At 47.4% G+C, this 23,226-nt stretch overlaps 1 protein-coding gene across 16 annotated transcripts; it reads left to right on the top strand.

Moving 5' to 3' along the window:
* The first annotated feature begins 1,536 nt into the window (after window positions 1-1,536).
* Window positions 1,537-20,305, top strand: LOC136112453 (dystrobrevin alpha-like). 16 transcript variants are annotated; one of them, XM_071798919.1, is made up of 11 exons: window positions 1,549-1,756; window positions 2,143-2,887; window positions 3,374-3,514; window positions 5,827-5,914; window positions 8,416-8,513; window positions 9,873-9,986; window positions 15,391-15,487; window positions 16,411-16,827; window positions 18,733-18,891; window positions 19,062-19,132; window positions 19,677-20,305. In XM_071798919.1, exons 2-8 carry the CDS (start codon window positions 2,751-2,753, stop codon window positions 16,732-16,734), a joined length of 999 nt encoding a protein of 332 aa, XP_071655020.1. In that variant the 5' UTR covers window positions 1,549-1,756; window positions 2,143-2,750; the 3' UTR covers window positions 16,735-16,827; window positions 18,733-18,891; window positions 19,062-19,132; window positions 19,677-20,305. The 16 variants fall into 16 exon arrangements, with proteins under 16 accessions (XP_071655022.1, XP_071655021.1, XP_071655020.1 ...); XM_071798926.1 differs by having other exon boundaries at window positions 1,556-1,756; window positions 16,810-16,827; XM_071798920.1 differs by having other exon boundaries at window positions 1,547-1,756; window positions 8,419-8,513; window positions 16,411-18,891.
* The last annotated feature ends 2,921 nt before the right edge of the window (window positions 20,306-23,226 follow it).

Genomic DNA, 23,226 nt, shown 5'->3' with positions numbered 1-23,226 from the left:
TAACTTGTTTTGCAGTACTTCAGGAAGGAACTAAAAGCAGAAATTATAAACGTGGCCTACGTATTCAAGATCAATATAATCCTGATTCAATACGAAAGATGAGTGATCGTCACCCATGACTTTTATGTGTTCCCTGAGTACCCGAGCGCAGTTCACATGAGAAATTCCCACGGTTCAGATGATCATTACCTCTTCTCACCACTTCCAAAAACCCGATATTTCATCTACAGATGTGGCCACGACCCAGAGAGACACATCAGCTTCTACGTTTACATAACAGATGGCTGTATCAAGAAATCAAGGATCCAAAGCACTCTAAGATCTACAGCATTTACCTGTGCATTCGGGGAACACTGGAAATTGTAGTTTTTCCCACCTTTGCTCATTTTCACGGCTCCCAATGCCTGCAGAAGGCACCAGCACGAAGCAGCTGGTGCCTCCTGCAGCCGGCCAACTCAACAGAGGCGGTTGCGGCCAGTATAGAATGTTACGTTTCGAAAGTTCCAACTGCTCCTCCAGCTCCTGATGTCACCATCATGGCGCCAGGGGACACGTCCAGCTCGGACATCTTCCTTCATCTCCATTGCTTCAGTGTGAATTACAGAAAATCGGGCTATTTCGGAGTCTCCCATCCCAGTGTTTCTTTAACGAGAAATGGAACAAACCCATATGCCGGGGCTTAAATAATACCCAGCCCCTTGCTGAAGGAGCTGTGGCCTGAGAAACAAACCTTTGATAATGCAAAGACAAAGCTTATTGACCATTTTTTAAGCAAAACCCTTCTGCCCAACATTTTCCTCACTGTAGCTCTTTGCATGGAGGGGTGTTGGGAAGGTGGTTGAAGATTTAGGTTTTATTTCTCATTACTCCGCTCAGATTTGATTGGTACTGAATTAATTCCCACTAGCGGAGTCTGTTTTGCCTGTGACAGTAATGGGTGAGCGATGTCTCCCTGTCCTCATCTCGACCCGTGGGTGCTTTGTTTCTCTTCTCTCTCCTGCCCAGCTGAGGGGCAGTGACAGAGCAGCTTTGGTGGGCACCTGCTGTCCAGGCAGGGTCAGCCCAGCACCGCTTCCAAGGTTTATCCCGAGGCGCAGAGCCCGGGAACCACCCGGAGCCCCCTGTGCTGACGGGGGCAAAACCGACACAGCGAGTTCCGCACGGCCCGGGGCCCGGGCATCCCTGCCCCAGCCGGGCGTGCGGCACCGGGCAAGCAGAAAACAGCCCGAGGAACGGCTGCCGGGCCAACGGCACCGACGGCACCGCCAGGGCGCGCTGCCTCAGCCCGGAGCCGAAAACACAGCGGAGCCGCTCTGGAGAGAGAACGGCGCCTGGAGCCCGGGGATGCCCCAGGCCCGCGGCCGCGCTGGGCGCCTCCGGGAGGGGAGGCCCCCGCCTCGCTGGCGGCTCTGGGGAGGTGCCCCGAGGCCACCGCGCCCGCCCCGCCCCGCCCCGCCCCGCCCCGCCCCGCCCCGCCCCGCCCCGCCCCGCCCCGCCCCGCCCCGCCCCGTCCCGCCCTCCCCAGCGCTCGGGCGCGTCGCGGGGCTCCTGGCGGGCGGGCGGTCCCGTTCTCCATTTCCCGTGGCGCAGCGCGGGGCGGTGCAGCCGCAGTTCCGCCCGGCGCTGGTCCGGCGTTGGGAGCGGGCGGGCTCGGGTGGCCGGGGCCATGAGGCGGCGGGGCGCGGGGCAGCGGGCGGTGCCGTGTGTGTTCGTGACCGAGGTGAAGGAGGAGCCGTCGGCCAAGCGGGAGCGCCAGGTGGGCGAGGCGGAACGGGGCCGGGGCCGGGGCCGGGCCCAGGGGGAGCCGCTGGGCCGCGGGGAGCGGCGCCGCACGGCGGCGCGGAGCGGGGTGGACAGGCAGCGGCACCGGCCGTGTCAGACCCGCCCGGGCTTTCCCGAAGCGTCCGCGCCTTATATGCGGGAGAGAAAGATCGTTCGGGAGCCATTGCAGCGCTTCCCTTTTCCCGCCGAGTGCGGGCGGTGCTCCCCCTGGTGTTGAGTTCGCTGCGTCTGGTGCGGGTGCAGTCCCGGCGGGAACGGGGCTGCCCTGGCAGCCTGTGTGCAGCCGCTGTGCCGGGCCCGCCCGTGAGCCCCGCACAGACTGAAGCACCTTCTTTCTCGTCTTTCTGTTGTGTTCAAAAGAGTATCAGGAGTGTGATGGAAAAATACTGGAGCCCGGTGTGAGCTGCTTCTCCCGAGGATGTAACAGGCGGTGTCCGGACACACCGGGTGTCATTCGCCTGTCTGCTGTAGAGCTCCAGCTTGTGTTTCCCCGTTCAGTAGAACCAGAGAACCATAGAGGACGGTGTCCAGTCTCTTCTCGAGCACTGTCAGGTTGGGCTGTGACCCCTCCCTGGGAGCCTGTTCAGTGTCCAGCGCCTCTGGGGGAAGAACCTTTTCCTCACGTCCACCCTAAACCTCTCCTGGCACATCTTCTGCCGTTCCCTGGGGTTCTGCCATTGCTGCCAGAGAGATCAGCGCCTGCCCTTCCTCCTCCCCTTGTGAGGAAGCTGTGGACCGTGATGAGGTCTCTTCTTAGTCCTTTCTTCTCCAGGCTGAACAAGCCAAGTGACTTTAGCTGCTCCTCATATGGCTTCTTCTCCAGACCCTTCACCAACCTCTTCTGGACACCCTCCAATAGCTTTATATCCTTTTTATCCTGTGGCGCCCAGAACTGCACCCAGTGCTCCAGGTGAGGCCGCAGCAGTGCAGAGCAGAGCGGGACGATCACCTCCCTGGCCCGGCTGGCGATGCTGTGCTGGATGCACCCCAGGACACGGGTCCCTCTTGGCTCCAGGGACACTGTTGGCTCATGTTCAGCTTGCCATCAACCAGAAAGCCCAGATCCCTCTGCAGAGCTGCTCTCCAGCATCTCGTGCCCCAGTCTGTAAGTACAGCCAGGACTGCTGGCACTAAGATGGGTGCTTGTGGAACCCACTAGTGACGGGTGTCCAACCCAACATGACCCCATTTACTCGAGCGCTTTGAGCCCAGCCCGTCAGCCAGTTGCTCACCCACTGCACTGTGTGTTTATCCAGCTGTGTGCTGGACACCTTGTCCAGGACAGTGCTGCCAGAGACACTGTCAAAGCTTTACTGAAATCCGGAAACAATTTATTTATTCGCAGTACATATACATTCAAACTTCTGTTATACATGAAAATTCCTGTGAAATAAATTGGGGGAGCACTCTGATTAGAGATTTTTTGGTCTCTGTACATATTAATTTGAAGTACTCGCTTCATCCCATTCTCCGCTCTATGTATGGTTCTTGTTTCCTTTTCACTTCCGTGTCTTCTTGGCTCTGTTGTCAAAACAGATATACAGAAATCTTTCTACATTGCTGACTAGAATAAATCTCTATGCTCTTTCAGAACCATGCTCAGAAACAGGCTGCCTGTTGTGTGGACCTCTCGGAGCACGGGCCAAATGCTGCCGCCAGAGCCCTCCCCCTTAGGCAGGGTGGCTGCCGGAGGTGATCTCCGGGGACCGGGATTCCCTCATCTCCAGTGTGGGTGAGTGAAATAATTCCTGCAGGATGGCGGGGCTCTGTTTGTTTTTCCTCACTTAGGCAAAGTGAGCGTATTCCGTGCTTAAATATAAGGACATGTATTTTCTTTAGTAATTCCTTGCCAGATTCAGGCAAGTGCACACTTTTCCCGGAGTCAGGGGCGGCTCTGGCGTTGTGTTTGGTGAGCCACGTGTGTGCACACTGTGGATCCCCATTGTTATTATTTGCTGCACCCCAATAACTTCCTCAACTGATACTCGAACCTGTATTTATGTTCTTGGAGAGCTAAAACCCCGTTCTTTACCGGTTAATCTGCTGCACCTTTTTGACCAGAATAAAAGTTTGTTTTGGACCCCGTTGTCTGCCTAAAACTATCGGGGTGCCTCTGTGACACACGGGATGGGGAGGGCACAGAGGACATAGAGGGGACATCAGGGGCAACATGGGGGTGGGGGGAGAAAGGGGACCTGGAAGGGATATGAGGGCCACAAGGGGGGACACGTCCCCCACTTTTCCCCCCTGCACCACAATTTAACCCCCCCAGTTCCCTCTGGTTTATAGAATCCCCAGATAACTTGCATTGGAAAAGACCTTTAAGATCATCGAGTCCAACCATTCCCCCGATGCCCAATTGGAGTTGAAACGCCCGTCGCCAATTTCCCACAAATCCCTTTGGGCCTCAAGCATTTTATTCCCCCCGAGCGACCCCCGGATGAAACACCCGGATGCTCAAGTTCTCGCGTTTGCAGCAAAATCCCCATTTTGCCCCGTTTTTGTTTCTCAAACTGGGATGAACATCCTGGGCTCTTCTCAAATGCAAAATACTGGGGGTTTCGCTGCCCTCTGGGCTGGACTTTGCTGCTGCTTAATGGGGATAAACTTGGCATTTTTATTAGTGTGAATTTCCTTAACTGGGATCTTCCCTACGATCTTAATGGAGGTAAACTCGGCTCCTTTTTGGAGTTATTGTCAGAAAATCCAGGTGTTTTGGTGAGAAAAGCTGCGCTTAAGCCGGGCTTAGCTGTGCCAGCAGAAGAGGGACCGCAGGGTCGGCCGCTGTCTCGGCTGATTCGTCCTGGTGGTGAGGAGGAGCATGGTCTGACCTGCCAGGGTGCGGGTGGAGGGGTCGGGGTCCCGCTCCAGGATCCTGAGGGCTGGAGGGAGAGAACCGGAGCCGGGATGAACCCCCCATGTCTGCGGAGACACCCCCGGTGTCCCCCCGAGCCGGCCCGACCGGCCAGGAGACAGCGGCTGTGCAGGAATGCCCAAAAGCGGCCAATTAGCCCCTTGTTTAGGGCGGAAAAGCCCCCCAAGGTCATTGAGTCCATTAACCCAACCCCAGCACTGAAACGTCCCCAAGAACCTCGTCTGTTCGCCCCTCCAGGGATGGCGACTCCAGCACTGCCCTGGGCAGCCTGTTCCAACGCCCCACAGCCTTTGGGGAAGAAATTACCCCCAATTTCCAACCTCAACCTCCTTCTCCAGCCCCTTCCCCAGCTCCGCTCCCTCCTCTGAGCTCACTCCAGCTCCTCAAGGGTTTTCTTGGCGTGAGGTGATCCCAACACCCCAGGGGCCACCATTTGAGCCCTGAGGTGATTCTGGCACCATTTTGAGCCCTTGAGGCGTGGCGCTGACCTTACAAACCTTGAGGTTGTAAGGAACATATGGATTTTACGTGTTTATTTACAATGTCGGACACACGGAGAATAATTTCACCTAATACGTGTGTATTTTACAGTAGCTGTGAGCTTGGTTAAATACAGTAAAGTGTTAGGTATTCATGGCAGTTTTAGGAGCGCCTGTACATATTCATACCCTGTCCCTGAGAAGGCCGTTCTGATTACAATGAGTTCAGGAGACCATTTCCAGAGTCTCCACCTCCGGCTCCTCCTGGTTGCGGCTGCGCAGTGATCGTGACCCCGGGTCCTCTTCTCTGTACGCGGTCACCGTTGGTCCAGTGTGATGAGTTGGTTGGGTCTCAGCCTGCTGAGCTGGTTAAACTGGCGTATCTCCTGTCCTGTGCCCAGGTTTCTGTTATCTGGTTCACCCAAGGATGCACCAAGGATTATTATCTGTGCAAGGCGTCAGCGAACTCCTGTTTCTCGTACAATAAGTTACACAGAGCTAAGCAAGCCTATGTGGGTTAAAGGGTTAGCTCTCTGTTGGCTCTTTAGTGATGTGGGGTAGGTTTAGTTCTTCTTCTTTAGTTCTTCTGAATTCTGTGATGGGGGCGGTGTGAGCAGGCAGTGTGACAGAGCAATGGTCATTTTTATCCCGTGTTAACGTCTTCCCTCCTTCCCCTCCAATCCTGAGCAGCGTGCTCGACAGCGCAAGTCGCCTGGATGAAGAACATAAGCTGATCGCCAGGTACGCAGCAAGGCTGGCAGCAGAAACTTCTTCATCAGTAAGTGTTTTAATTAAAGGAAGGAACTTCCCTTCTGTCATGTTCCAGGGGCTTGGCAAGATCGGGGAAATTACATCTGACAGTCTTAATGATTAATTTTCCCTATCCTTTTCAACAGATGCTGTTTTGCTTTGGTAGTAATACTTTTATGCAGTCCATTTAAACCAAAGCATCCACTTATTAATGCATATAATCTATATACTAATGCAATGGTATTTAAACAACTACAGCAAAGGGAATCTGGCATCTTGAACTCAGGAAAGACTAGAAAATATTATCTGGACTAGCTTGGGTTAAAAATGAATGATTTACTGGAGTGGAAAAATGGGGTGGTGAATCCATTTTACTCTTTAGTTCAAATATCACGGCCGCTGGGGCCCTAAGTGCTGAGGGTTTTGAAGAATGATCTCCAGCAGGATGACTGTGATGACCCCTGCGTTAGCCCTGGCTCCCATTTTCATTTCAGAGCAATGATTGTTCTGTTCTATGTATCCCAAGATAAAAGGTGATGACAGGCTAAAACCTCACTAACTATATTCAGGAATAAGAGAGAATGAAGGAGGGACCCGATGGAAGTATATAAAATCTTAAATGGCATAAATAAGGTCAGCCTAGTTACTTTTTTCCTATCTCAGGAAATTTGATAGAACAAGGGACCATAAATGATGGTCAAGTGAAAAGCAGCAGGTCCAGAGTGCCAAGAAGCACATTTTCACACTGAGATTTACACTGCAGGGTCAGTTGAAAGGGCAAAATCAGGCCCCGCTCTTCATGTAAAAGCACTGAGTCACCTTCATCCCAAGGGCAGGAGGTAAGGACAAATCTGTGGTCCCGTGCACCCCTCCGCTGTGGAGGATTTCACATTGCCTGTGGCTGCAGGGGAAGAGAGGGGCGCTCTGGTCTGCCGGCCCAGCCCAAATCAGTCCCTTCCAGAGGTGTGACACAGTGACTCAAATTTAAGGCAACCTGCAGGTGAAGGTCCCATTTCTGAAGGGCAATAATCCTTTATGGGAACAAGTTATCCCATTAATAATGTCTCTGGGTAGAAACTAGTAGAAAACAGTTCTATATAACATGTGTCTGTGATATGGGGGAAAACTTAGGAAACAATATTTAAGTAACTTTTAATTAGAGCTGGTTTGAAGGAATATACTGAATTTCTTATTGCCATCCGTCTGTGCTATTTAAGCAAAGGAGACAGAAGGAAAAGAGAATGTTTCTGTATACAGAATCTTTCGAATCACAAGAGTCACACTGCATTAGGAGCACAGTGGAAATTTGTAAAGCTTTGCTGATGGCCGTTCTGTTTTCTGGGGAACAAAATGTACTAATAACCCTGACCATTCAGAATAAAGGTCTCAGTTCCCTCTGTATCAGTCATTATATCCACCAGAATGTATCGGTTTTTCCTTATGCACTGCTCTGCTTCCCTAGGGTTGGAGTGTTAATGGGAAAATGTACCTGGAGCAGAAAGAGTAGCCAGTGGTGACAAGCACGATGTGCTGTCCTTTGCCCACAGACAGTGGTGGCACAGGTTAGCACTGAGATGGATCTTCATCCTTTCTGAGGGTTCCTTCTTGCAAGGTGCCACCTCCTGGAGGAGGAGGTGCCTGGCATCACGTAAAATTGGGCTCCAGAGTTACACTTCACGGGGCTCTCATGGTGAGAAACACTGGGATCAATCACAGCAGTAACACAGCAGAGTATTTTCCAATGTCTGATTCTTTCAGATTGGAGCTAGAAATGAATGGGTATCTTTGATAGCTGTGAAAATGTGGATGTCTTGCTCTGCATTGCCATTGATACAATACTGAAATACAGGAGTGTGAACAAACCAATATTTGGTTGTTGCTGATAAACATGAAAAAAGAGCATAGTCCAATGAAACTGTAGTAAACACTACCTAGTTTGGTAATAGTTTATTTAACACTGAATTTTATTGGGAGGAAAAGGGTTCTGCTCTACCTGGAGGACTGGGGAAAGAGCTTTCCTGAGGTATCACCAGAGCGTGTGGGAAAACTTGGCCTAGTGGGCCACCCAGCCAGACTCAAAACGGAGTCCAGCTTTCAGATGGAAAGCAGAACTTTCAAGAGAAGGAACCATCGCTGCACTGGAAACACATCCTCTTCTTTTTGGAGAGGAACACTGGTTTTTGCTTCGTGGTATTCCTCTTGACTGTACAATCAAAATGAAGAGCCGTATTGCAGCAACTGCCTGCAGCAGTGGCTTTGCCTTTTACAGTTGGTTCAGAGGAAGCTCCTTGAAGCAATGAATGGCAGGATGGTAAGCACTGAGTCTTGTTTACTCTCGCACTTACCCTGCTTTTACCAGCAATGGAGCCGTACTGGCATGAGCACAACATGGGTGCTCTTTTTGTGGTGTGGGCGAGCCTGGTACTGCGTTTTCTGCAGGTAAGGAGGTTTCGCAGACCAGATCTGTGTTGAACCCAGGGGTGCCCATTGGCTTTTCCTCCTTCAATGCAGCCTTTTCTTTTACAACAGCAGCAGGGTCAGCAGAGAGGGGCGTCAGACATCTCCTTCACCGTTGATGCAAACAAGCAACAGAGGCAGCTGATTGCAGAGCTTGAAAATAAAAACCGGTAAGCGTCCATAAAGCACCTGGTTTTGTTCAGACCCATCTATTGTATATATTTGTTTTACCACCTACATTTTTACCACCTCCTTCTGTGCTGTGTGCTAACGCATGTACATATACTTCTTGCTGCACAAAGCACAGGGCACAAAAAGGCCCACAGAATAGGACAAAGGCTTTGAAATCCACAGCCACCCAGTGTTTTAATGAGTGTACTGCTCAATGGTTTGATATAACCGTTGATACTTTACTGTTTGCAGCTGCTTGTTTAGAGTTTAAAAAAAAAGCCTGTCCTGTTTCAAAAACCAGATTAACTTTGAATTAAAGCCTCTGTAGCTCTATAACATGAAATGATAAAAGGATCGGTCACACTGGTAATGTTATGCTGCCCTGCTTTTACTTATGGAAAAGATGAGTAAAGCTCTCCAGAACACAGTCTGTCTGGGAAGGGCTTGCAGAAAGGTTAGCAGCAAGTTAGGCTGCTGATCAAGGGAGACACTGGGTACAAATGTGACCGAGACCGAGGGAGAGTGTCCAGGAGCAATAGGCCAGCCCAGCCCAAAAAGGAGTGACGCTGGTTTGTCAGCACAGAGGATCTGCCCTGGGCATCAGGCCGCCTGGTGCCGTGAAACGTGTGTCAGCAGAGCTCTGCCTGCACTGCCGGACTGTGAAACAGAGGCCAGCCCAGACCAGAGGGTTTCCCGCTCCAGACTCTGCTCTGCCTTCTGTCCCCGTGTGATGAGCCACCAGCTCCAGTCGCCATTTGTCTCTCATAGTTCGCGGCTGCCTCCTGGCCGTCTGCTGTCCGGCACGCTCTGAAGAAGAGAAGAAATACACAAAGGTTGAAACCTGCTGCTGCAAAGCTTTTTATGAGCCTTTTGACAGCACTGCAGGGCCGGCCAGCCCGTCATAACAAGTCCTGTTAAAGGGCTTCTCTGCAAATTGTTGACTTCTCTCAGTTCTCTGGATACACTAAAAGTATATTTTTAAGTGCAGAATATTTTCTCCAATAATCAAGAGGTGCCAGATGCTATTTTAGTTTTAGTTTTTGTGATCCTTGAAATGTTCATGGGGAAGAAGTAGAGGGAGCAATATAAGCATATTGCTGCTTCACTTCTACCTCTGATTTTTGGGGGTCTTGAAGAAATATTTCACTTCATGGTGAAATCCTAGAAGTTTATTTTACAAGTCTGCAGAGACCTGTCCCAGTGCCAAGGGCTTCTTTTGTTTGTTGGAGCCCAGTCATTAAATCCATGTTGATGAAGAGCTACATACAGTCATACTTGTTCTCCTCTTGCGATGTCCAGAGAGCTGGTTTTGTGGAAAATTACTGACTTGTGGTCTTCTCCCTGTTCCCCTCCCCGAGAGAAATCCCACAGGAGATCCAGAGGCTGCGACTTGGACATGAGCGAGCACCTCAGCCCACACCAGAGAAGGCACAACACCACCCCACGCTCCGTGCAGAGCTCCGTCTCCTGAGGTCAGTCCACAGCAGTGAAACCTCCAGCCAGGACTGGGGACAGCCGGTTGTTCTCAATGAGAGAAGAAACAAGAGATGAGCCCAGCTTATGGCTTTGGGGGCTTTTTAAAAGTAAATAACACAATGTGCATTTTCTTCTCCATCTCAGTGCAGACTGTAGTCCTAAAAGCAATTGAAGTTATGCTTTAAACAGCATGCATGAGGAATCTCACATATTAGTCACTTACATTAAATTAAATACGTGCATTAGTGTTTGCAGTTAGGCCCTTAGGTCATTTGGAATAGGTTCCAAATACCAGTAATTATATGGAGAAAGATGTTCTGTCAGAACAAATGCTTCTACAAAGACATCTCGTTTATGCTGAAGTAAATACAGAGCTATGTGAAGACACAGCCAGAATCAGAAGCTAATTTTTGGAAATTTCCCCCATGTGTTGAGCTCTAAGGAGAGGTCAGTTCTCTTCATGGTGCAAAACCAGGCTGCAGAACGATTCTCCTGTCGCGTGGGAAGCGAGGAGCGATGGCATCTGCAGCAGCTGGAGATTTAGAGGATCATTTCTGCAGTTATCTCACCAAGTTAAAAACATCGATATAGATGTGTCTGCATGTTAATTAGGATACTCTGCATGGATATACTATTTGCCACGGGTATCACATTGAAGAACAATTATCATTGGCCCAGATCCGTAGGCTCCCTGCAAGTCCTCAGGTTCATCTTGTGAGAGCCAGACAGAGAATCCAATAAGAACTATTCAGAACACTTTGTGCGAATAGAGAACAGAGTGTAAGCACTTTCTTTCTAGGGAAACAATGCTAGGTTCAATTTTATCCCCCCACCATAGAGCGGTTCTCTCATGAGAAGACTGAAGAGCATTTTTGACCACGTAGCCACTTCTCACACAAGTAATGTTTTAGTGATGTGACTCGTAACCAAAGGAAATTGCCATAAGAAATTGTGGTAGGTTTTTTTTTACAATCGCTGTGTAGATTTATTATTGAATTTTCCACACTGAAATACTTTTCTGTTTCGGAAATAATTACATTTGCTTTCCAATCTGAAGACAAATCGGCCTCTTCAGTTCTATAAGTGATTTTAGTCTGTAATTACTCCTAGATACCTACAGGCAAGTGGCATTCTGTGAGAGATATAGAACTGGCTGTGATGAAAATGTGTACACTACATAAAATATACCAATAATGTAGCTCCTGTGCATCAACCCTGAAGTCTGTTTTAAGCAGGTTTAGGAGATTAGCTTTGGACATAGTTGAAAAATTTTTAAAAATTCAAATTAATGGACAGTGTTAGAGAACTGAGTGCTTAATTTTTTGCTCTTTTCAATTTCGCTACACAGATTAAAAGCATAATAACCTTATTTGAATTCCCTGACGTGGGATGTCCTCAGGGCAGTGATGCCGAGTTCCTCAATTATGATATCTTTTCTGATTTAATATGCAGTGTCAGAGTCAGCAAATAACTTCAAATCTGTGGTTCTGCACTGCTTTGCATAGCTTCTAAAACATTCACCATTTAAAAGGCAAAAGATTGGCTTTTGATTTACTGCAGAATTTTGACACCACCTCAAATTCCTGAACGCTGAAGATGACATGAGGCTGTTCTTGTCATGTTTAAAACAGCAGGACTCAGCAGGACTCAGAACAGCAACTGATTTACAGCTGTTACCCCATAGATTCTTGGACCTTGGTGCATTTAGGGCACTAGAGCAGTTTAGTTTGTATAAGAAATGCTGGAATCTTGATGTTGTGGGTGCCTGTCCGAGCATCTCTCACTGGCTCCTGTAGCGCTGCAGACTCACTGAGATGAGGTTCTGACCACAACCTTCCTTCACATCCCCAGTGCTGTCTTGGAGACAGGTTGGAAAGCCCATTATCTCCAGTAACTTACTCTGGAGTGTAACTGGAGAAACAAGTCAGGAGAGCTGTCTGTACATTGCACGCTGCTTAGGTTCTCTGTCCTGGTAAAATCAATCTAAACACAGCAGAGCTCTGTGCTAGGACCTGCCACATTGAATTACATGGAGAGGGTATCTTGGTTTTATTAGCAGTTTTCTTCAACTCAGTTGCCTTTGTACAGTTCATGGCATTTGCAGCCATTACGTGCCTGGAAGAGAAAAGCCAGGACAGGCAATTTGTAGCAGAAAATAGAGAAGTCCTCCAGAAGAGTAAATACAACCCAGCAGTGTTACTATATGATCCTATTGAGAGACAGGTGAGAGATAGCACACATGAGCAATCCTGTATAAATCACTGGGTTTTTTTATTAGTAACTGCTTAAAATTGGGGTTTCATATTTCCTAAATATTGGAAATGCATTTAGTCTTGTTGACCGCGGTGCTTTTTTGTTTAGGATTAAATTGTTAAATTTTACAGGTAGTACAAGACTAACAGCATAATGGTTTTATGTTATTTGCAACACAGGAATATATAAAATATACAGGAACAGAATAGCAAGTAGAATTGCAACCCTGGACTTTAGCAGGGCTAATTTCGGCCTTTTCAAGCAATTGCTGGGGGAAATCCCATGGGCAAGACTGCTTGAAGGAAAAGGGGCCCAAGAGAGCTGGGTGGCATTCAGAGATTGCTTCTTCCATGCTCAGGATCAGAGCATCCCCACACGTAGGAAGTCGAGGAAGGGAGCCAGAAGGCCTGCGTGGTTGAATAGGGATCTGTTGGGTATGCTCAAGCAGAAGAGGAGAGTTTACAGGTCATGGAAGCAGGGACTGGCCACTTGGGAGGAATATAAGGCTGCTGTTAGAGGATGCAGGAAGGCAGCTAGGGTAGCCAAGGCCTCCTTAGAATTACAGCTGGCGAGAGGGGTCAAGGACAGCAAGAAGAACTTTTTCAAATACACAGCAGATAAAACTAATACCAGAGGCAATGTAGGCCCACTGATGAATGAGGTGGGTGCCCTGGTGACAGAAGACACAGAGAAGGCAGAATTACTGAATGCCACCTTTGTCTCTGTCTACTCCGCTGGAGGCTGTCCTGGGGAACCCTGTACCCCTGAGACCCCGGATGAAGCCAGGTCAATGGAGGAGTTTGCTTTAGTCGATGAGGACTGGGTTAGGGAACAATTAAGTAGTCTGGACGTCCATAAATCCATGGGTCCAGATGGGATGCATCCGCGGGTGCTGAGGGAGCTGGCTGAGGTCATTGCTGGACCGCTATCCATCATTTTTGCCAAGTCTTGGGAAACGGGAGAGGTGCCCGAGGATTGGAGGAAAGCAAATGTCACTCCACTCTTCAAAAAGGGCAAGAAGGAGGACCCGGGTAATTATAGACCAGTCAGCCTCACCTCTGTCCCTGGGAAAGTAATGGAACAGCTTATCCTTGGTGCCATCTCAAGGCACATCAGGGATAAGAGGGTCATTAGGGGCAGTCAGCATGGCTTTACCAAGGGTAAGTCATGCTTGACCAACCTCATAGCCTTTTATGAGAATGTAACAAGGTGGATGGATGATGGCAGAGCGGTGGATGTGGTCTACCTTGACTTCAGTAAAGCCTTTGACACAGTCCCTCACAGCATCCTCACAGCTAAATTGAGGAGGTGTGGTCTCGACAATAGAGTAGTGAGGTGGGTTGCAAACTGGCTTAAAGAGAGAAGCCAGAGAGTGGTGGTCAATGGTGCGGAGTCCAGTTGGAGGCCAGTATCTAGTGGAGTGCCTCAGGGGTCAGTACTGGGGCCAATATTATTCAATATATTCATTAATGATTTAGACGAGGGAATTGAGTGTACTATCGGCAAGTTTGCTGATGACGCAAAGCTGGGAGGAGTGGCTGACACGCCAGAGGCTGTGCCGCCATCCAGCGGGACCTGGACAGGCTGGAGAGTTGGGCGGGGGATAACCTGATGGAATTTAACAATGGAAAGTGTAGAGTCCTGCATCTGGGCAGGAACAACCCCAGGTTCCAGTATAGGCTGGGAAATTACATATTAGAGAGCAGTGTAGGAGAAAGAGACCTTGGGGTCCTGGTGGACAACAGGATGACCATGAGCCAGCACTGTGCCCTTGTGGCCAGGAAGGCTAATGGCATCCTTGGGTGTATTACAAGGGTGGTGGTCAGTAGATCGAGAGAGGTCCTCCTTCCCCTCTACTCCACCCTGGTGAGACCCCATCTGGGATATTGTGTCCAGTTCTGGGCCTCTCAGTTCAAGAAGGACAGGGAACTGCTGGAGAGGGTCCAGCGTAGGGCAACAAAGATGATTAAGGGAGTGGAGCATCTCCCTTATGAAGAAAGGCTGAGGGAGCTGGGGCTCTTTAGTTTGGAGAAGAGGAGACTGAGGGGTGACCTTATTAATGTTTATAAATATATAAAGGGTGAGTGCCACGAGGATGGAGCCAGGCTCTTCTCAGTGGCAAACAATGATAGGACAAGGGGCAATGGGATCAAGCTGGAACACAAGAGGTTCCAGTTAAATTTGAGAAAGAACTTCTTCTCAGTGAGGGTAACAGAGCACTGGAACAGGCTGCCCAGGGAGGTTGTGGAGTCTCCTTCCCTGCAGACATTCAAACCCGCCTGGACACCTTCCTGTGCGACCTCACCTAGGCGTTCCTGCTATAGCAGGGGGATTGGACTGGATGAGCTGTTGAGGTCCCTTCCAATCCCAAACATACTGTGATACTGTGATACCTAATATGTGTATTTTTCACCAATAATGTTGTTACTTACATCATAGCTTCCAGGATGCAACAATTTAGTGATTGAACACGTGCAAGTGCACAGTGGAGCTGTGCAGAATCAGAGCTGTTCCCATGTGTGTGGGCACACTCTGGCTGTCACACTGGGGATGGCTCAGTGTTCACATTGTCACAGGACCATCGCTGGAATCCGAGTCCAAAGAGCTGTTTTCAAGCAATTCTGTCTCCACTATGTGACACTCTTACTCTTGCTTTCAGACAAAAAACAGGAGCAAAAGCAGATCACTGTGGTTTTCTGGCTGAATTTCTGAACTCTCTTAGCTCCTCTCATGTCTGGCTCTGTTCAGTGCCTCTGCTGTAATTTCCTGTCCTTTAGGCCATGGCTTTAATTTCTTCTGACAGCTGGGGAGGTTATTGATGAGAGAGATCCAAAGAAAAAAACTGCCAGGCATTCCCACAAGGGAATAGAACACAAATTTGTTTAAACCTCATTTGCTCTTTGGAGGAGGGGCTGTGTCAGGGTCTCTCTTTTTCCCAATCACTATATTCAGCCCCGTGAATATTCTCACAGGGAGCTCCCTGGCTTTCCTATACCCGTTTCTAAGCACTATACTGAACTCCTACTGTGTGTTTGCTTTCCTGCGGTCTAGAGGCGTATACCTCATGGTCGGGCTGGCGAAATGATGCAGCTAAAAGCTGATCATGCTGTGAGGGGTAAGCTCTGATCAGATCTGCTCGTTTCTCAGGCCGCGGAAGGAGGAGCTGGAACAGAGAATGTCTGCTCTCCAGGAAAGCCCGAGGGAGCTCATGGTTCAGTTAGAAGGCCTCATGAAACTGCTGAAGGTAAGGAGCTCCACCTGATACTGCAGAGGAGAACAGGCAGAGTGAAGCGAGAGAGGAGAGGAGGGAGATATGACCAGAGAATTAATACAATCCTTTCAGTAATATTGCAGCATAATGCAGTGCAGTCCTGCTTTGCTCTTGCAGAAGGATTTGGCCACATCTCTGGATTTCAGGCTAGCAATCTCTGCATTGGCCATTCAGCAACGTCCAAACAGAAAACATTTTTGTAGTCCAGTTTCAGCTGGTTTTGGAGTTTTCTCTGTTGAGGACATCAAATACAAAACAACAGAACAAGAGATTCTGTGATTCTGTGAAAAGAAACAAGATGACATGTAGAACCAGATAACTAATAACTGTGAGAAAAAGAACTCCGCCCTGTATACTGTTATCTGCTGTAGCTGGCAGTATACAAAATTGCTTTGACTGGTTCCTTTAACTTTGCCTGTTCAGTTGCTGGTTCTGTCATAGGTGCCATTTGACAACCACACCTAACTCTGTGGTCTTAGAAACGCTTTCTCAAGAACACTTGGTCATTTTCAAAAATACAGAAATAACAGATGAACAGATGAAATATGCCTCAACAAAGGATCTCAGCCAAAAATGAAGGTATCAAGAAGCATGTGCATTTTTAAGACAAACTATGGTAAGATGGAAAATGTGTTTTATTTGCAGAATCCAGCCCTATTCCAACCTGACGTGCCTCAGGACAGGTGATGCCAGGAATTCACATTGGGAGAAAGTGTTCTGAATAGCATAAGAGTTTGGTTTTTTGTTGGCCATGCCAGATAAAATGAGTGCATGGAAATTCAGCACAACTTGAGCCAAACGTGGCTCTGATAAAAGCAGAAAGAATTTTGCTGAAATCCATTTAGCAACATGTATTTGCATCAAAGGATGAGTTTGACCCCTTATGTCATTTGCAGCTTCTCAGGCACAGACTTCTGCAGCCACAGTGCAGGCGTTGGTGGCACCTGAGGAGCGGAGCCCAGGGAGCAGCCAGCAGGTTTTGTGGGGCTGGGAGCAGACAGGACACTTGTCACTCTGCCTATGGAGTGCTGCAGTGCTACAAGGAGCAGTCAGGGCAGCCTGCTCGCGTTGCACTGTCTGGACAAAGAGAATTTAGGGTAGGAGATGACGGTAGCTTTCTGTACTCTTTGTGCTGTCCTGGTGTTTCAAAGGGTGCGGGGGAGGAACCACAGCCTATTCACACAGCTTCAACTATCTCAACTATAGCTTTAGCCTCATAGTCCAAATCTGGCTTTGTTTTCTGTTCTTCACTTACCTCCTGGCTAATCTCTTGTGCTGATCCTCTTTTTCTTTAGGAAGAAGAACTGAAACAGGTAGTAAGTTACCTCCTGTTGGAGGCCTCACTAACTCCTGAATGTGATTGTGTTCGTGTGATTTATTTTAATTCCCTTGCTTGAAATGTATGTGTTTTCTTTTGACCAAAAGAATATTTTGCAATTCTTTCACACATTGTTTTGAAGTATCTTGGAGCAATTTTCTAAACTAAACATCTTAGCCCTCTAGAAAGTGAGTGCTGTCTACAGGGAGTCGTGATCTTTTTTCATACTCCTCTAAATAAGAGCACGTAAGATATGGAAACCACCACCCAAATGTAGTGAAATCAACCTAGAAGATGAATTAAGTAATATTTCTACCATAGGTAACATTTTGAAAATGTAATGAGAATTTTGGAACCTTAAGAAAAATATAACTGAGTTCTAGTCAGAGCAGGACAATGAGTTTGAAAGCCCACTTTATCCAGAAAAAGTCAGGGCATGTGCACATCTTCTGAAGTTAGCACTCATACTGACTGTCCCGTGAGTCTTCAGGAAAACCATGTAGTTGCTAAATGCCTTCTGCAACCTAGAATTAAAGGGCAAGTGTTTATGTTACTCGTGATAAATTTTAGAAGATTTAATTGGTTTAGAGCTTTTTAGGATTGAAATGGATCCTTGAAAGATATTGGGCTAAAAACACCCACACTTTTCACACAGCAGTCTGATTTATGAGTCCAATAAAAATATTTCATTGTAACAAAATACACCTCATCTTGCTTTCATCGGCAGAAGTGCCACCACAAGTCTGGTGTGTTCCGTCTATGGTAGAGCGTGCAGAGTTTGTGGGTAATGCTCACCTTCATAAAACGAACATTCCGGCTGATTTCAATTTAATCAATCTGTTGTACCAAAAAAAAAGTGACCAAACATTGCCTCTGTATAAGGACCATCTTTATTGTTCTGCATAACGGTATTAAAAGATCTTCCATTCACAAAAGAGAAGTTTCCGATGTGATAAAGAGTTTCCCTACCGTATAAAGTGTTAACTGGGCAGTGTAAGTGAAAGCACATTTTCGGGTCATTATGAGATAGGATTTTTTTCTTCTGAGAGCAGTAACCTCACTGAATACCAGGTGGTAGCGCTCAGGAATTACTCCCACAGTTTCCATGAAATGATGCCCATTACGCTGTGCCATTTCATGGTCTGTTGAGAGAAACAGGGTTAAATTAGTTTCTGGACGAATTCAGTTGGCATGAGCAGCCTGGCAATTCATCTGATGCTTATGGACTTTCTATTTCTCTCCTGCCCTTGCCTGGGAAAGGATAACGAGTTCTTCACATCCGTGTGGTTTGATGAGGCTGAGACTTTCCTGTATTGCCATCCCAGCTGAGCTCGGCAGAGGCAGCAGCGGGCTAAAGCTCTTCTAAAGCCAGCGTTCATTTCCAGCGTTTTATTTTAAGCGTGCATGACCGTTGACAGTGGGAAGTCTTTTCTTGTCTAGAAAGGGTCAACTTAAAACTCATAGTGGGTTGACTAGGGACGGTGCATGAAACAAAATGCATGGAAGTTTTCCTAAGAGGCGTGAGAACATTGGCAGCTGCAACCAAATACAGCATAAAAGCTGAAGCCACAGGCGTGTCCGTGATGGCTGCGGTAACTGCCCTGTTCTCACCAGTGGGACTGCCGAGCTCTGGGAGCAGTTCAGTGCTCCATTTCTTTGCTGAGATTACCAGGAAGTCGCTCCTGGTTATCTTAGCAGGTTTCAGGCCATTAGCACTGGCCTGTGAAAACCACGTTCCTCCTGATAACCACCAAGCAGGAATGCAATCCTAAGAGCACTCCATTCCCGCCAACTGGGGCTGAGGTGGATCTGGATGAATAAAATACAGAGTCTTTCAAAAAGATGGACCCAATTTCAACAAAATTGGAAAACACTTCATTTCTCCCCTCCTCCCCCACAGGCACATTAAACGAGTTCACGCTGGATTTCATCTTCCAGGCCTGGTCTGCTGGTGTCACCACACAAATGCAAGCTGGATGGCAATGAATAATCTCCACATATCTGGCACTGTGGTTGAATGAAGCATGAGAGGAGGCGTCTGCTCCTGCATGCAGCAAAAGTAAATGAGGCCATTCTGCTGAGGACTCCTCTGCACGTGTCCCTCGTGAGGACTTTGATACCCCGAAGTATCACAATGGCAGCTTTCAGCAGGGTTAGAACTGTTTTCAACAGGAAAACATGTGTCTGGTGAAGAATATTAACACCGTGTTTTGTCTGTCTCTGTTTCAGGTGCAAGACGAAACTTGAGAAATGATTTGCTGGTGGCAGCAGATTCAGGCACCAACACCATGTCTTCTTCGGTAAGAGAACTAAATTCTGGTGAGTATGGCTAATGGGGGTGGGTACTCTCCACATGGACATTTCCCACGTATTTGAAAAAATAGGAGGTAGGAAAATATGAGCCAACAAAAAAATCGTGTAATGTATCTTCAAAGCTTTTTATGCTTTTAGAAGAAAAAAAAAAAAGCCTAAATAACAGCTTCAGGAATCCAGCAGTTGTGAAAGCCGTGGATGTAGAGGTGCAGCTGGGTACGCTGAAAAGCTTTGAGAAGCTTGTGCTTCTACATGTAGTGAGATTTCACTCTTTAGAAAGTTCGTTCAGTATGGAACATATAGGACCCGTTGCAATGTGCAGTCTGTAGTCTTCTCATAAAAACATCCGACCTAGTAGCCCAGACAAGCAAAAGCTTCACTATTCTGGCTTAGCACAAGAAGAAAACTGTGAGCTCTGCAGATATATGTAGAATAATATACAGTTATTCGCTATGAGGAGGTGGCAAATAGGCAAGTATACTTACTCTTGTGAAAGTTAAATGGAACCGTGTGTTTCCTTTTGCTTCACAGAAGTGGGCAGCGAGACAGAAAGCAATGTGGATTCGGAATTTGGTCGGAGTCACTTTGATGACCTCGTCCCATCCCCCAGGTCCGAGAAGGCTTTCCTGGCACAGATCCATGCCCGGAAGCCAGGGTACGTCCACAGCGCTGCTGCCACCGGCTCCCTCCGCAGTGACACGTGGGTACCTGCTCAATTCGCCACCCCAGCCTCATTATTTTCATTGAAAACAATATGCAGCATGTAGTATTTTCTCTTCCTCTCAACTATATTTGATTACCAAAGAAAATGCGTAAATCCAAGCGAGGACAGCATCATGGTTAGATGGCAGCGAGCGCTGTGAGCAATAACGGCCAGGACTGGCGTTGCCCTCCGGAACAAGGTGTCACATCCAGCCTGGCACACTCGGGCAGCAGGAGGCTGTGGGACAGCTGTGCGCCCTCATGTGCCCTGCAGTCCTGTTCCATGCTTATCCAGACGGAGGAGCCTGTTCAAGTCCACTGAACACGGAGCTTGTGTTGATACACATGCTCGTGAAAAATAGAGAAAAATAACTGTTTTCAAGAAACAAAAACCCACCTGAATTAGTTGGAATACAATATATGCAGTTTCCGTTAAAATAAAGACAAAATATCAAAAACCCGTCAGAGACACATAGTATTCAAGAAAAGCAACAAATCCAGGTCCAGACCATTTACCAGTCCAGTGTATCCGTGTGTTTCTCATTTATATAATATTTTAGCAGCAGAATGACAGTGTTTGCAAACCTGAAGAAAAACACCACCCCCTTCCCAAAGGTGAATTCATAGCTGTGTAGCAACGATATTGAAATTCACGGCGATCCATCAAAGCCATTTTTGTACTCAGAGGGGCCCAACAAAATCACTGCAATCACACGGGTTTAGGAACAAATCCCCAAGTATTTAAGGACACGCCAAGGAAGCACGGAGCTGCACAGCAGTGTCCTCACAACAACGGCGTCACTCACCTTCTACCTTGCTGAGGCCGATATTTACAACGTTTACTGGAAAATACATTCTGTTAATGCTTGGAAAACTCATACAAGGCTGCGTTGGTTACAATTCAGCATGGTGTGCAGGAAAAAGGGTCAGATAATGTTTTTACATTCGGCTTTTGCTGTTCCGCTCACCGGCTCCTTTGGACAAAGGTTCTATGTCACCCGGGTGGGGCAGCCGAGCGCCCCCTAGGGGAGGGGGAGCCTGTCAGCCCCGGGCTGTCACTGCCTGCTGTCCCCGCTGTCACCAGCGAGGCCTCTACAAACCAGCCATAACTTCCCCAGACTTGGAGCCAAACTGCTCCAAGGTCTCCAAGACAAGTCGAGAAGAATGATACGGGACAGAGGGACCTGATGGACCCACACTTAGACTTGTTTCCAGTCCTGCCTCATGTCCCATCTCTTGCTGCTCCTGACTGAGCTTCCTGGATAGGGACCTTGGTCTTGGTTGTTGCCGGCCTGGTCCAGGACTGTTGATGGACCCTGTCACCAGCAACCAGCTCTGCCTACTGCACCCAGACCCTGTGGGACTGTGCCCCTGCTGCTGAGTGTGCCGTGGATGCTGCCATCCCCCTTGGCTCCTTGCTCGTCACCGCTCACACAGACATCCTGCTCTCGCTGCTGCTTGACACAAACTTCCTTCCTCATGGGATCTCTGCCTTTAGAACCTCCTCAGGTACACAGGTTTTCTAAGATTCGTACCCTCTATAATAAAACCACTTAGACATCCCTCTGATGCAGAAGATAATTTGACTTATAACACTTAGAAGACACCAATGGCCCTAAGCCCTTGTCTAATCTCTTTCTGAAAGTATTTATGTCTCACTTCAGTAATGTTCCATGCCATGAGCAGTCACAACTTACATTCCAAGAGGGAAAACCACTTTTTCCTGTATATTTATTTGCTCCTTTATCTTTGTGTTTCAACTTTCATATCACAAGAAATAGGGAATAATCATTCCCAACTCTCCCCCTATCCTCCTCCTTTTTTCCTTTTTCCCCAGGCACCATGGTCCATATCCCTGCTCACCCTTCCTGTCCTCCTCTGTACAATTTCAGGAGCCAGAGCCTAAGCTATCGTTATCACAGACCTGCTGATGCACTGCAGCAAAGACACAACGCATTCCCTCACTCAGACCAAGCGTAGTGCAGGGGGAACATGTTCAGCGTAGAAAACAGTTCATAATACGGAAGATGAACAAAGGACGCTGGGAGGCATTCTTAAGTTCAGTACTTTGTTAATATTATGTGACTAAGACAAAAATTCTTATTCTGTACATGTAAACACAAAACTATTCTACACTGTACAAATTTCATCCCGATACACGGTGCTCTCATTTACTCCTTAGATAACTCTGGCCTCAGCCTCCCTACACTAACATTAATAGAAAATGTTCCCTTTTCCCAGGTCTGCTGGAGGACTCGTCAGCTACTTGCAGACTTTCCTCTTACCCTCAGTCCTTGAAAGTTTACCCTTCTTACACTGGAAAAAAGCAAGACTCAATGCATCTGGCAACCAAACAAACGTTCACAGCAGGATTCTGATTTGCAGATGTCAAAGAATCCTGTTATTAACTTTGACCTTCAATTTTTCTTATCAAAAACAGAGAACGAAAGTTGGTACTGAAGTCCACATACTTTAGTTTAATCAAGATTAAGATAATGTCCAGAACTATAGAGATCTTGATCCAGACATATTAGAAAGAAGCAATGAGGTTTGGAAAAAAAGGTTTCATTCTGTTATAAACAGCAAACACAAATTCTTCATGAACAGTTTATTTGCTTATTTTCCCAGCTGAAGCCAGTCCAGAATTTAGTCAGGACAAACATGAAGATGAGATTTTAAGACTGATTTGAAGACAGCACGAAACACTGAAACTAGGCTTCTCATGAAAGAGAAGTTCTATTTAGATCCTTTTAAAGTGAAAAGCAAGTATTTGGTATGAAAGGGAAGAACATCAAAGCAACCAAGTTAAATGCAATATTAACACCAGACACACACTAAGAGCAGAACTGCAGGTGAACACGTTAAGGTAAACGAGTGTACTCAGCCTGACAAAACAACAAAGAAAAGTAGTTAAAACTACCGTTACAATAAACCTCTACTATCATCCTAAGCGATACTGTCTCACTGTAATATTCTCTATCACTCTGTTCACTGTTGTCTTTTCTATTTTACCTAAATCCTTAGGGCTGAGGATGATATTTTCCATTTATTTTGCTACAGGACTCAGTACAAATGTACAAACTTCAAACAACTGTAATGCGTTGTTTTGCAATGAACCACTAATATTCAGAGATGCTCTATTCCTGAGACAGAACAATCAGGATAGTAAAGCATCAGTTTGAAAATGGCAAGATGGAATTTAAGCATTCTGCCTTGATTAATTTTCACAGACTCTTCAATGCTGACAACTCTGAAAACAGAAAAAAAATATTAAAAATGCAACATCTCTAACAGAGCAACACCCAAGTAACAAACCGTATTTTCAAGATATGATGGCTCAAAAAGGCATCAAATGTACACGCATCCAGAGAATGTAATT

Source organism: Patagioenas fasciata, chromosome 25, assembly GCF_037038585.1.
Source record: "Patagioenas fasciata isolate bPatFas1 chromosome 25, bPatFas1.hap1, whole genome shotgun sequence".
NCBI classification, from domain to species: Eukaryota; Metazoa; Chordata; class Aves; order Columbiformes; family Columbidae; genus Patagioenas; species Patagioenas fasciata.
The sequence above is the reverse complement of the archived record's forward strand: the minus strand, read 5'-3'. Positions and strand labels throughout refer to the sequence as shown.

Excerpts from the sequence above, each read along its gene's own strand:
- LOC136112453 (XM_071798918.1), top strand. The coding sequence starts at position 2,751 with ATGCTGTGCTGGATGCACCCCAGGACACGGGTCCCTCTTGGCTCCAGG. Across the intron at positions 5,915-8,415 it reads CAGCAGAAACTTCTTCATCA|CAGCAGGGTCAGCAGAGAGG; the intron begins GTAAGTGTTTTA and ends CTTTTACAACAG. Across the intron at positions 15,488-16,410 it reads GCCTCATGAAACTGCTGAAG|CTTCTCAGGCACAGACTTCT; the intron begins GTAAGGAGCTCC and ends TGTCATTTGCAG.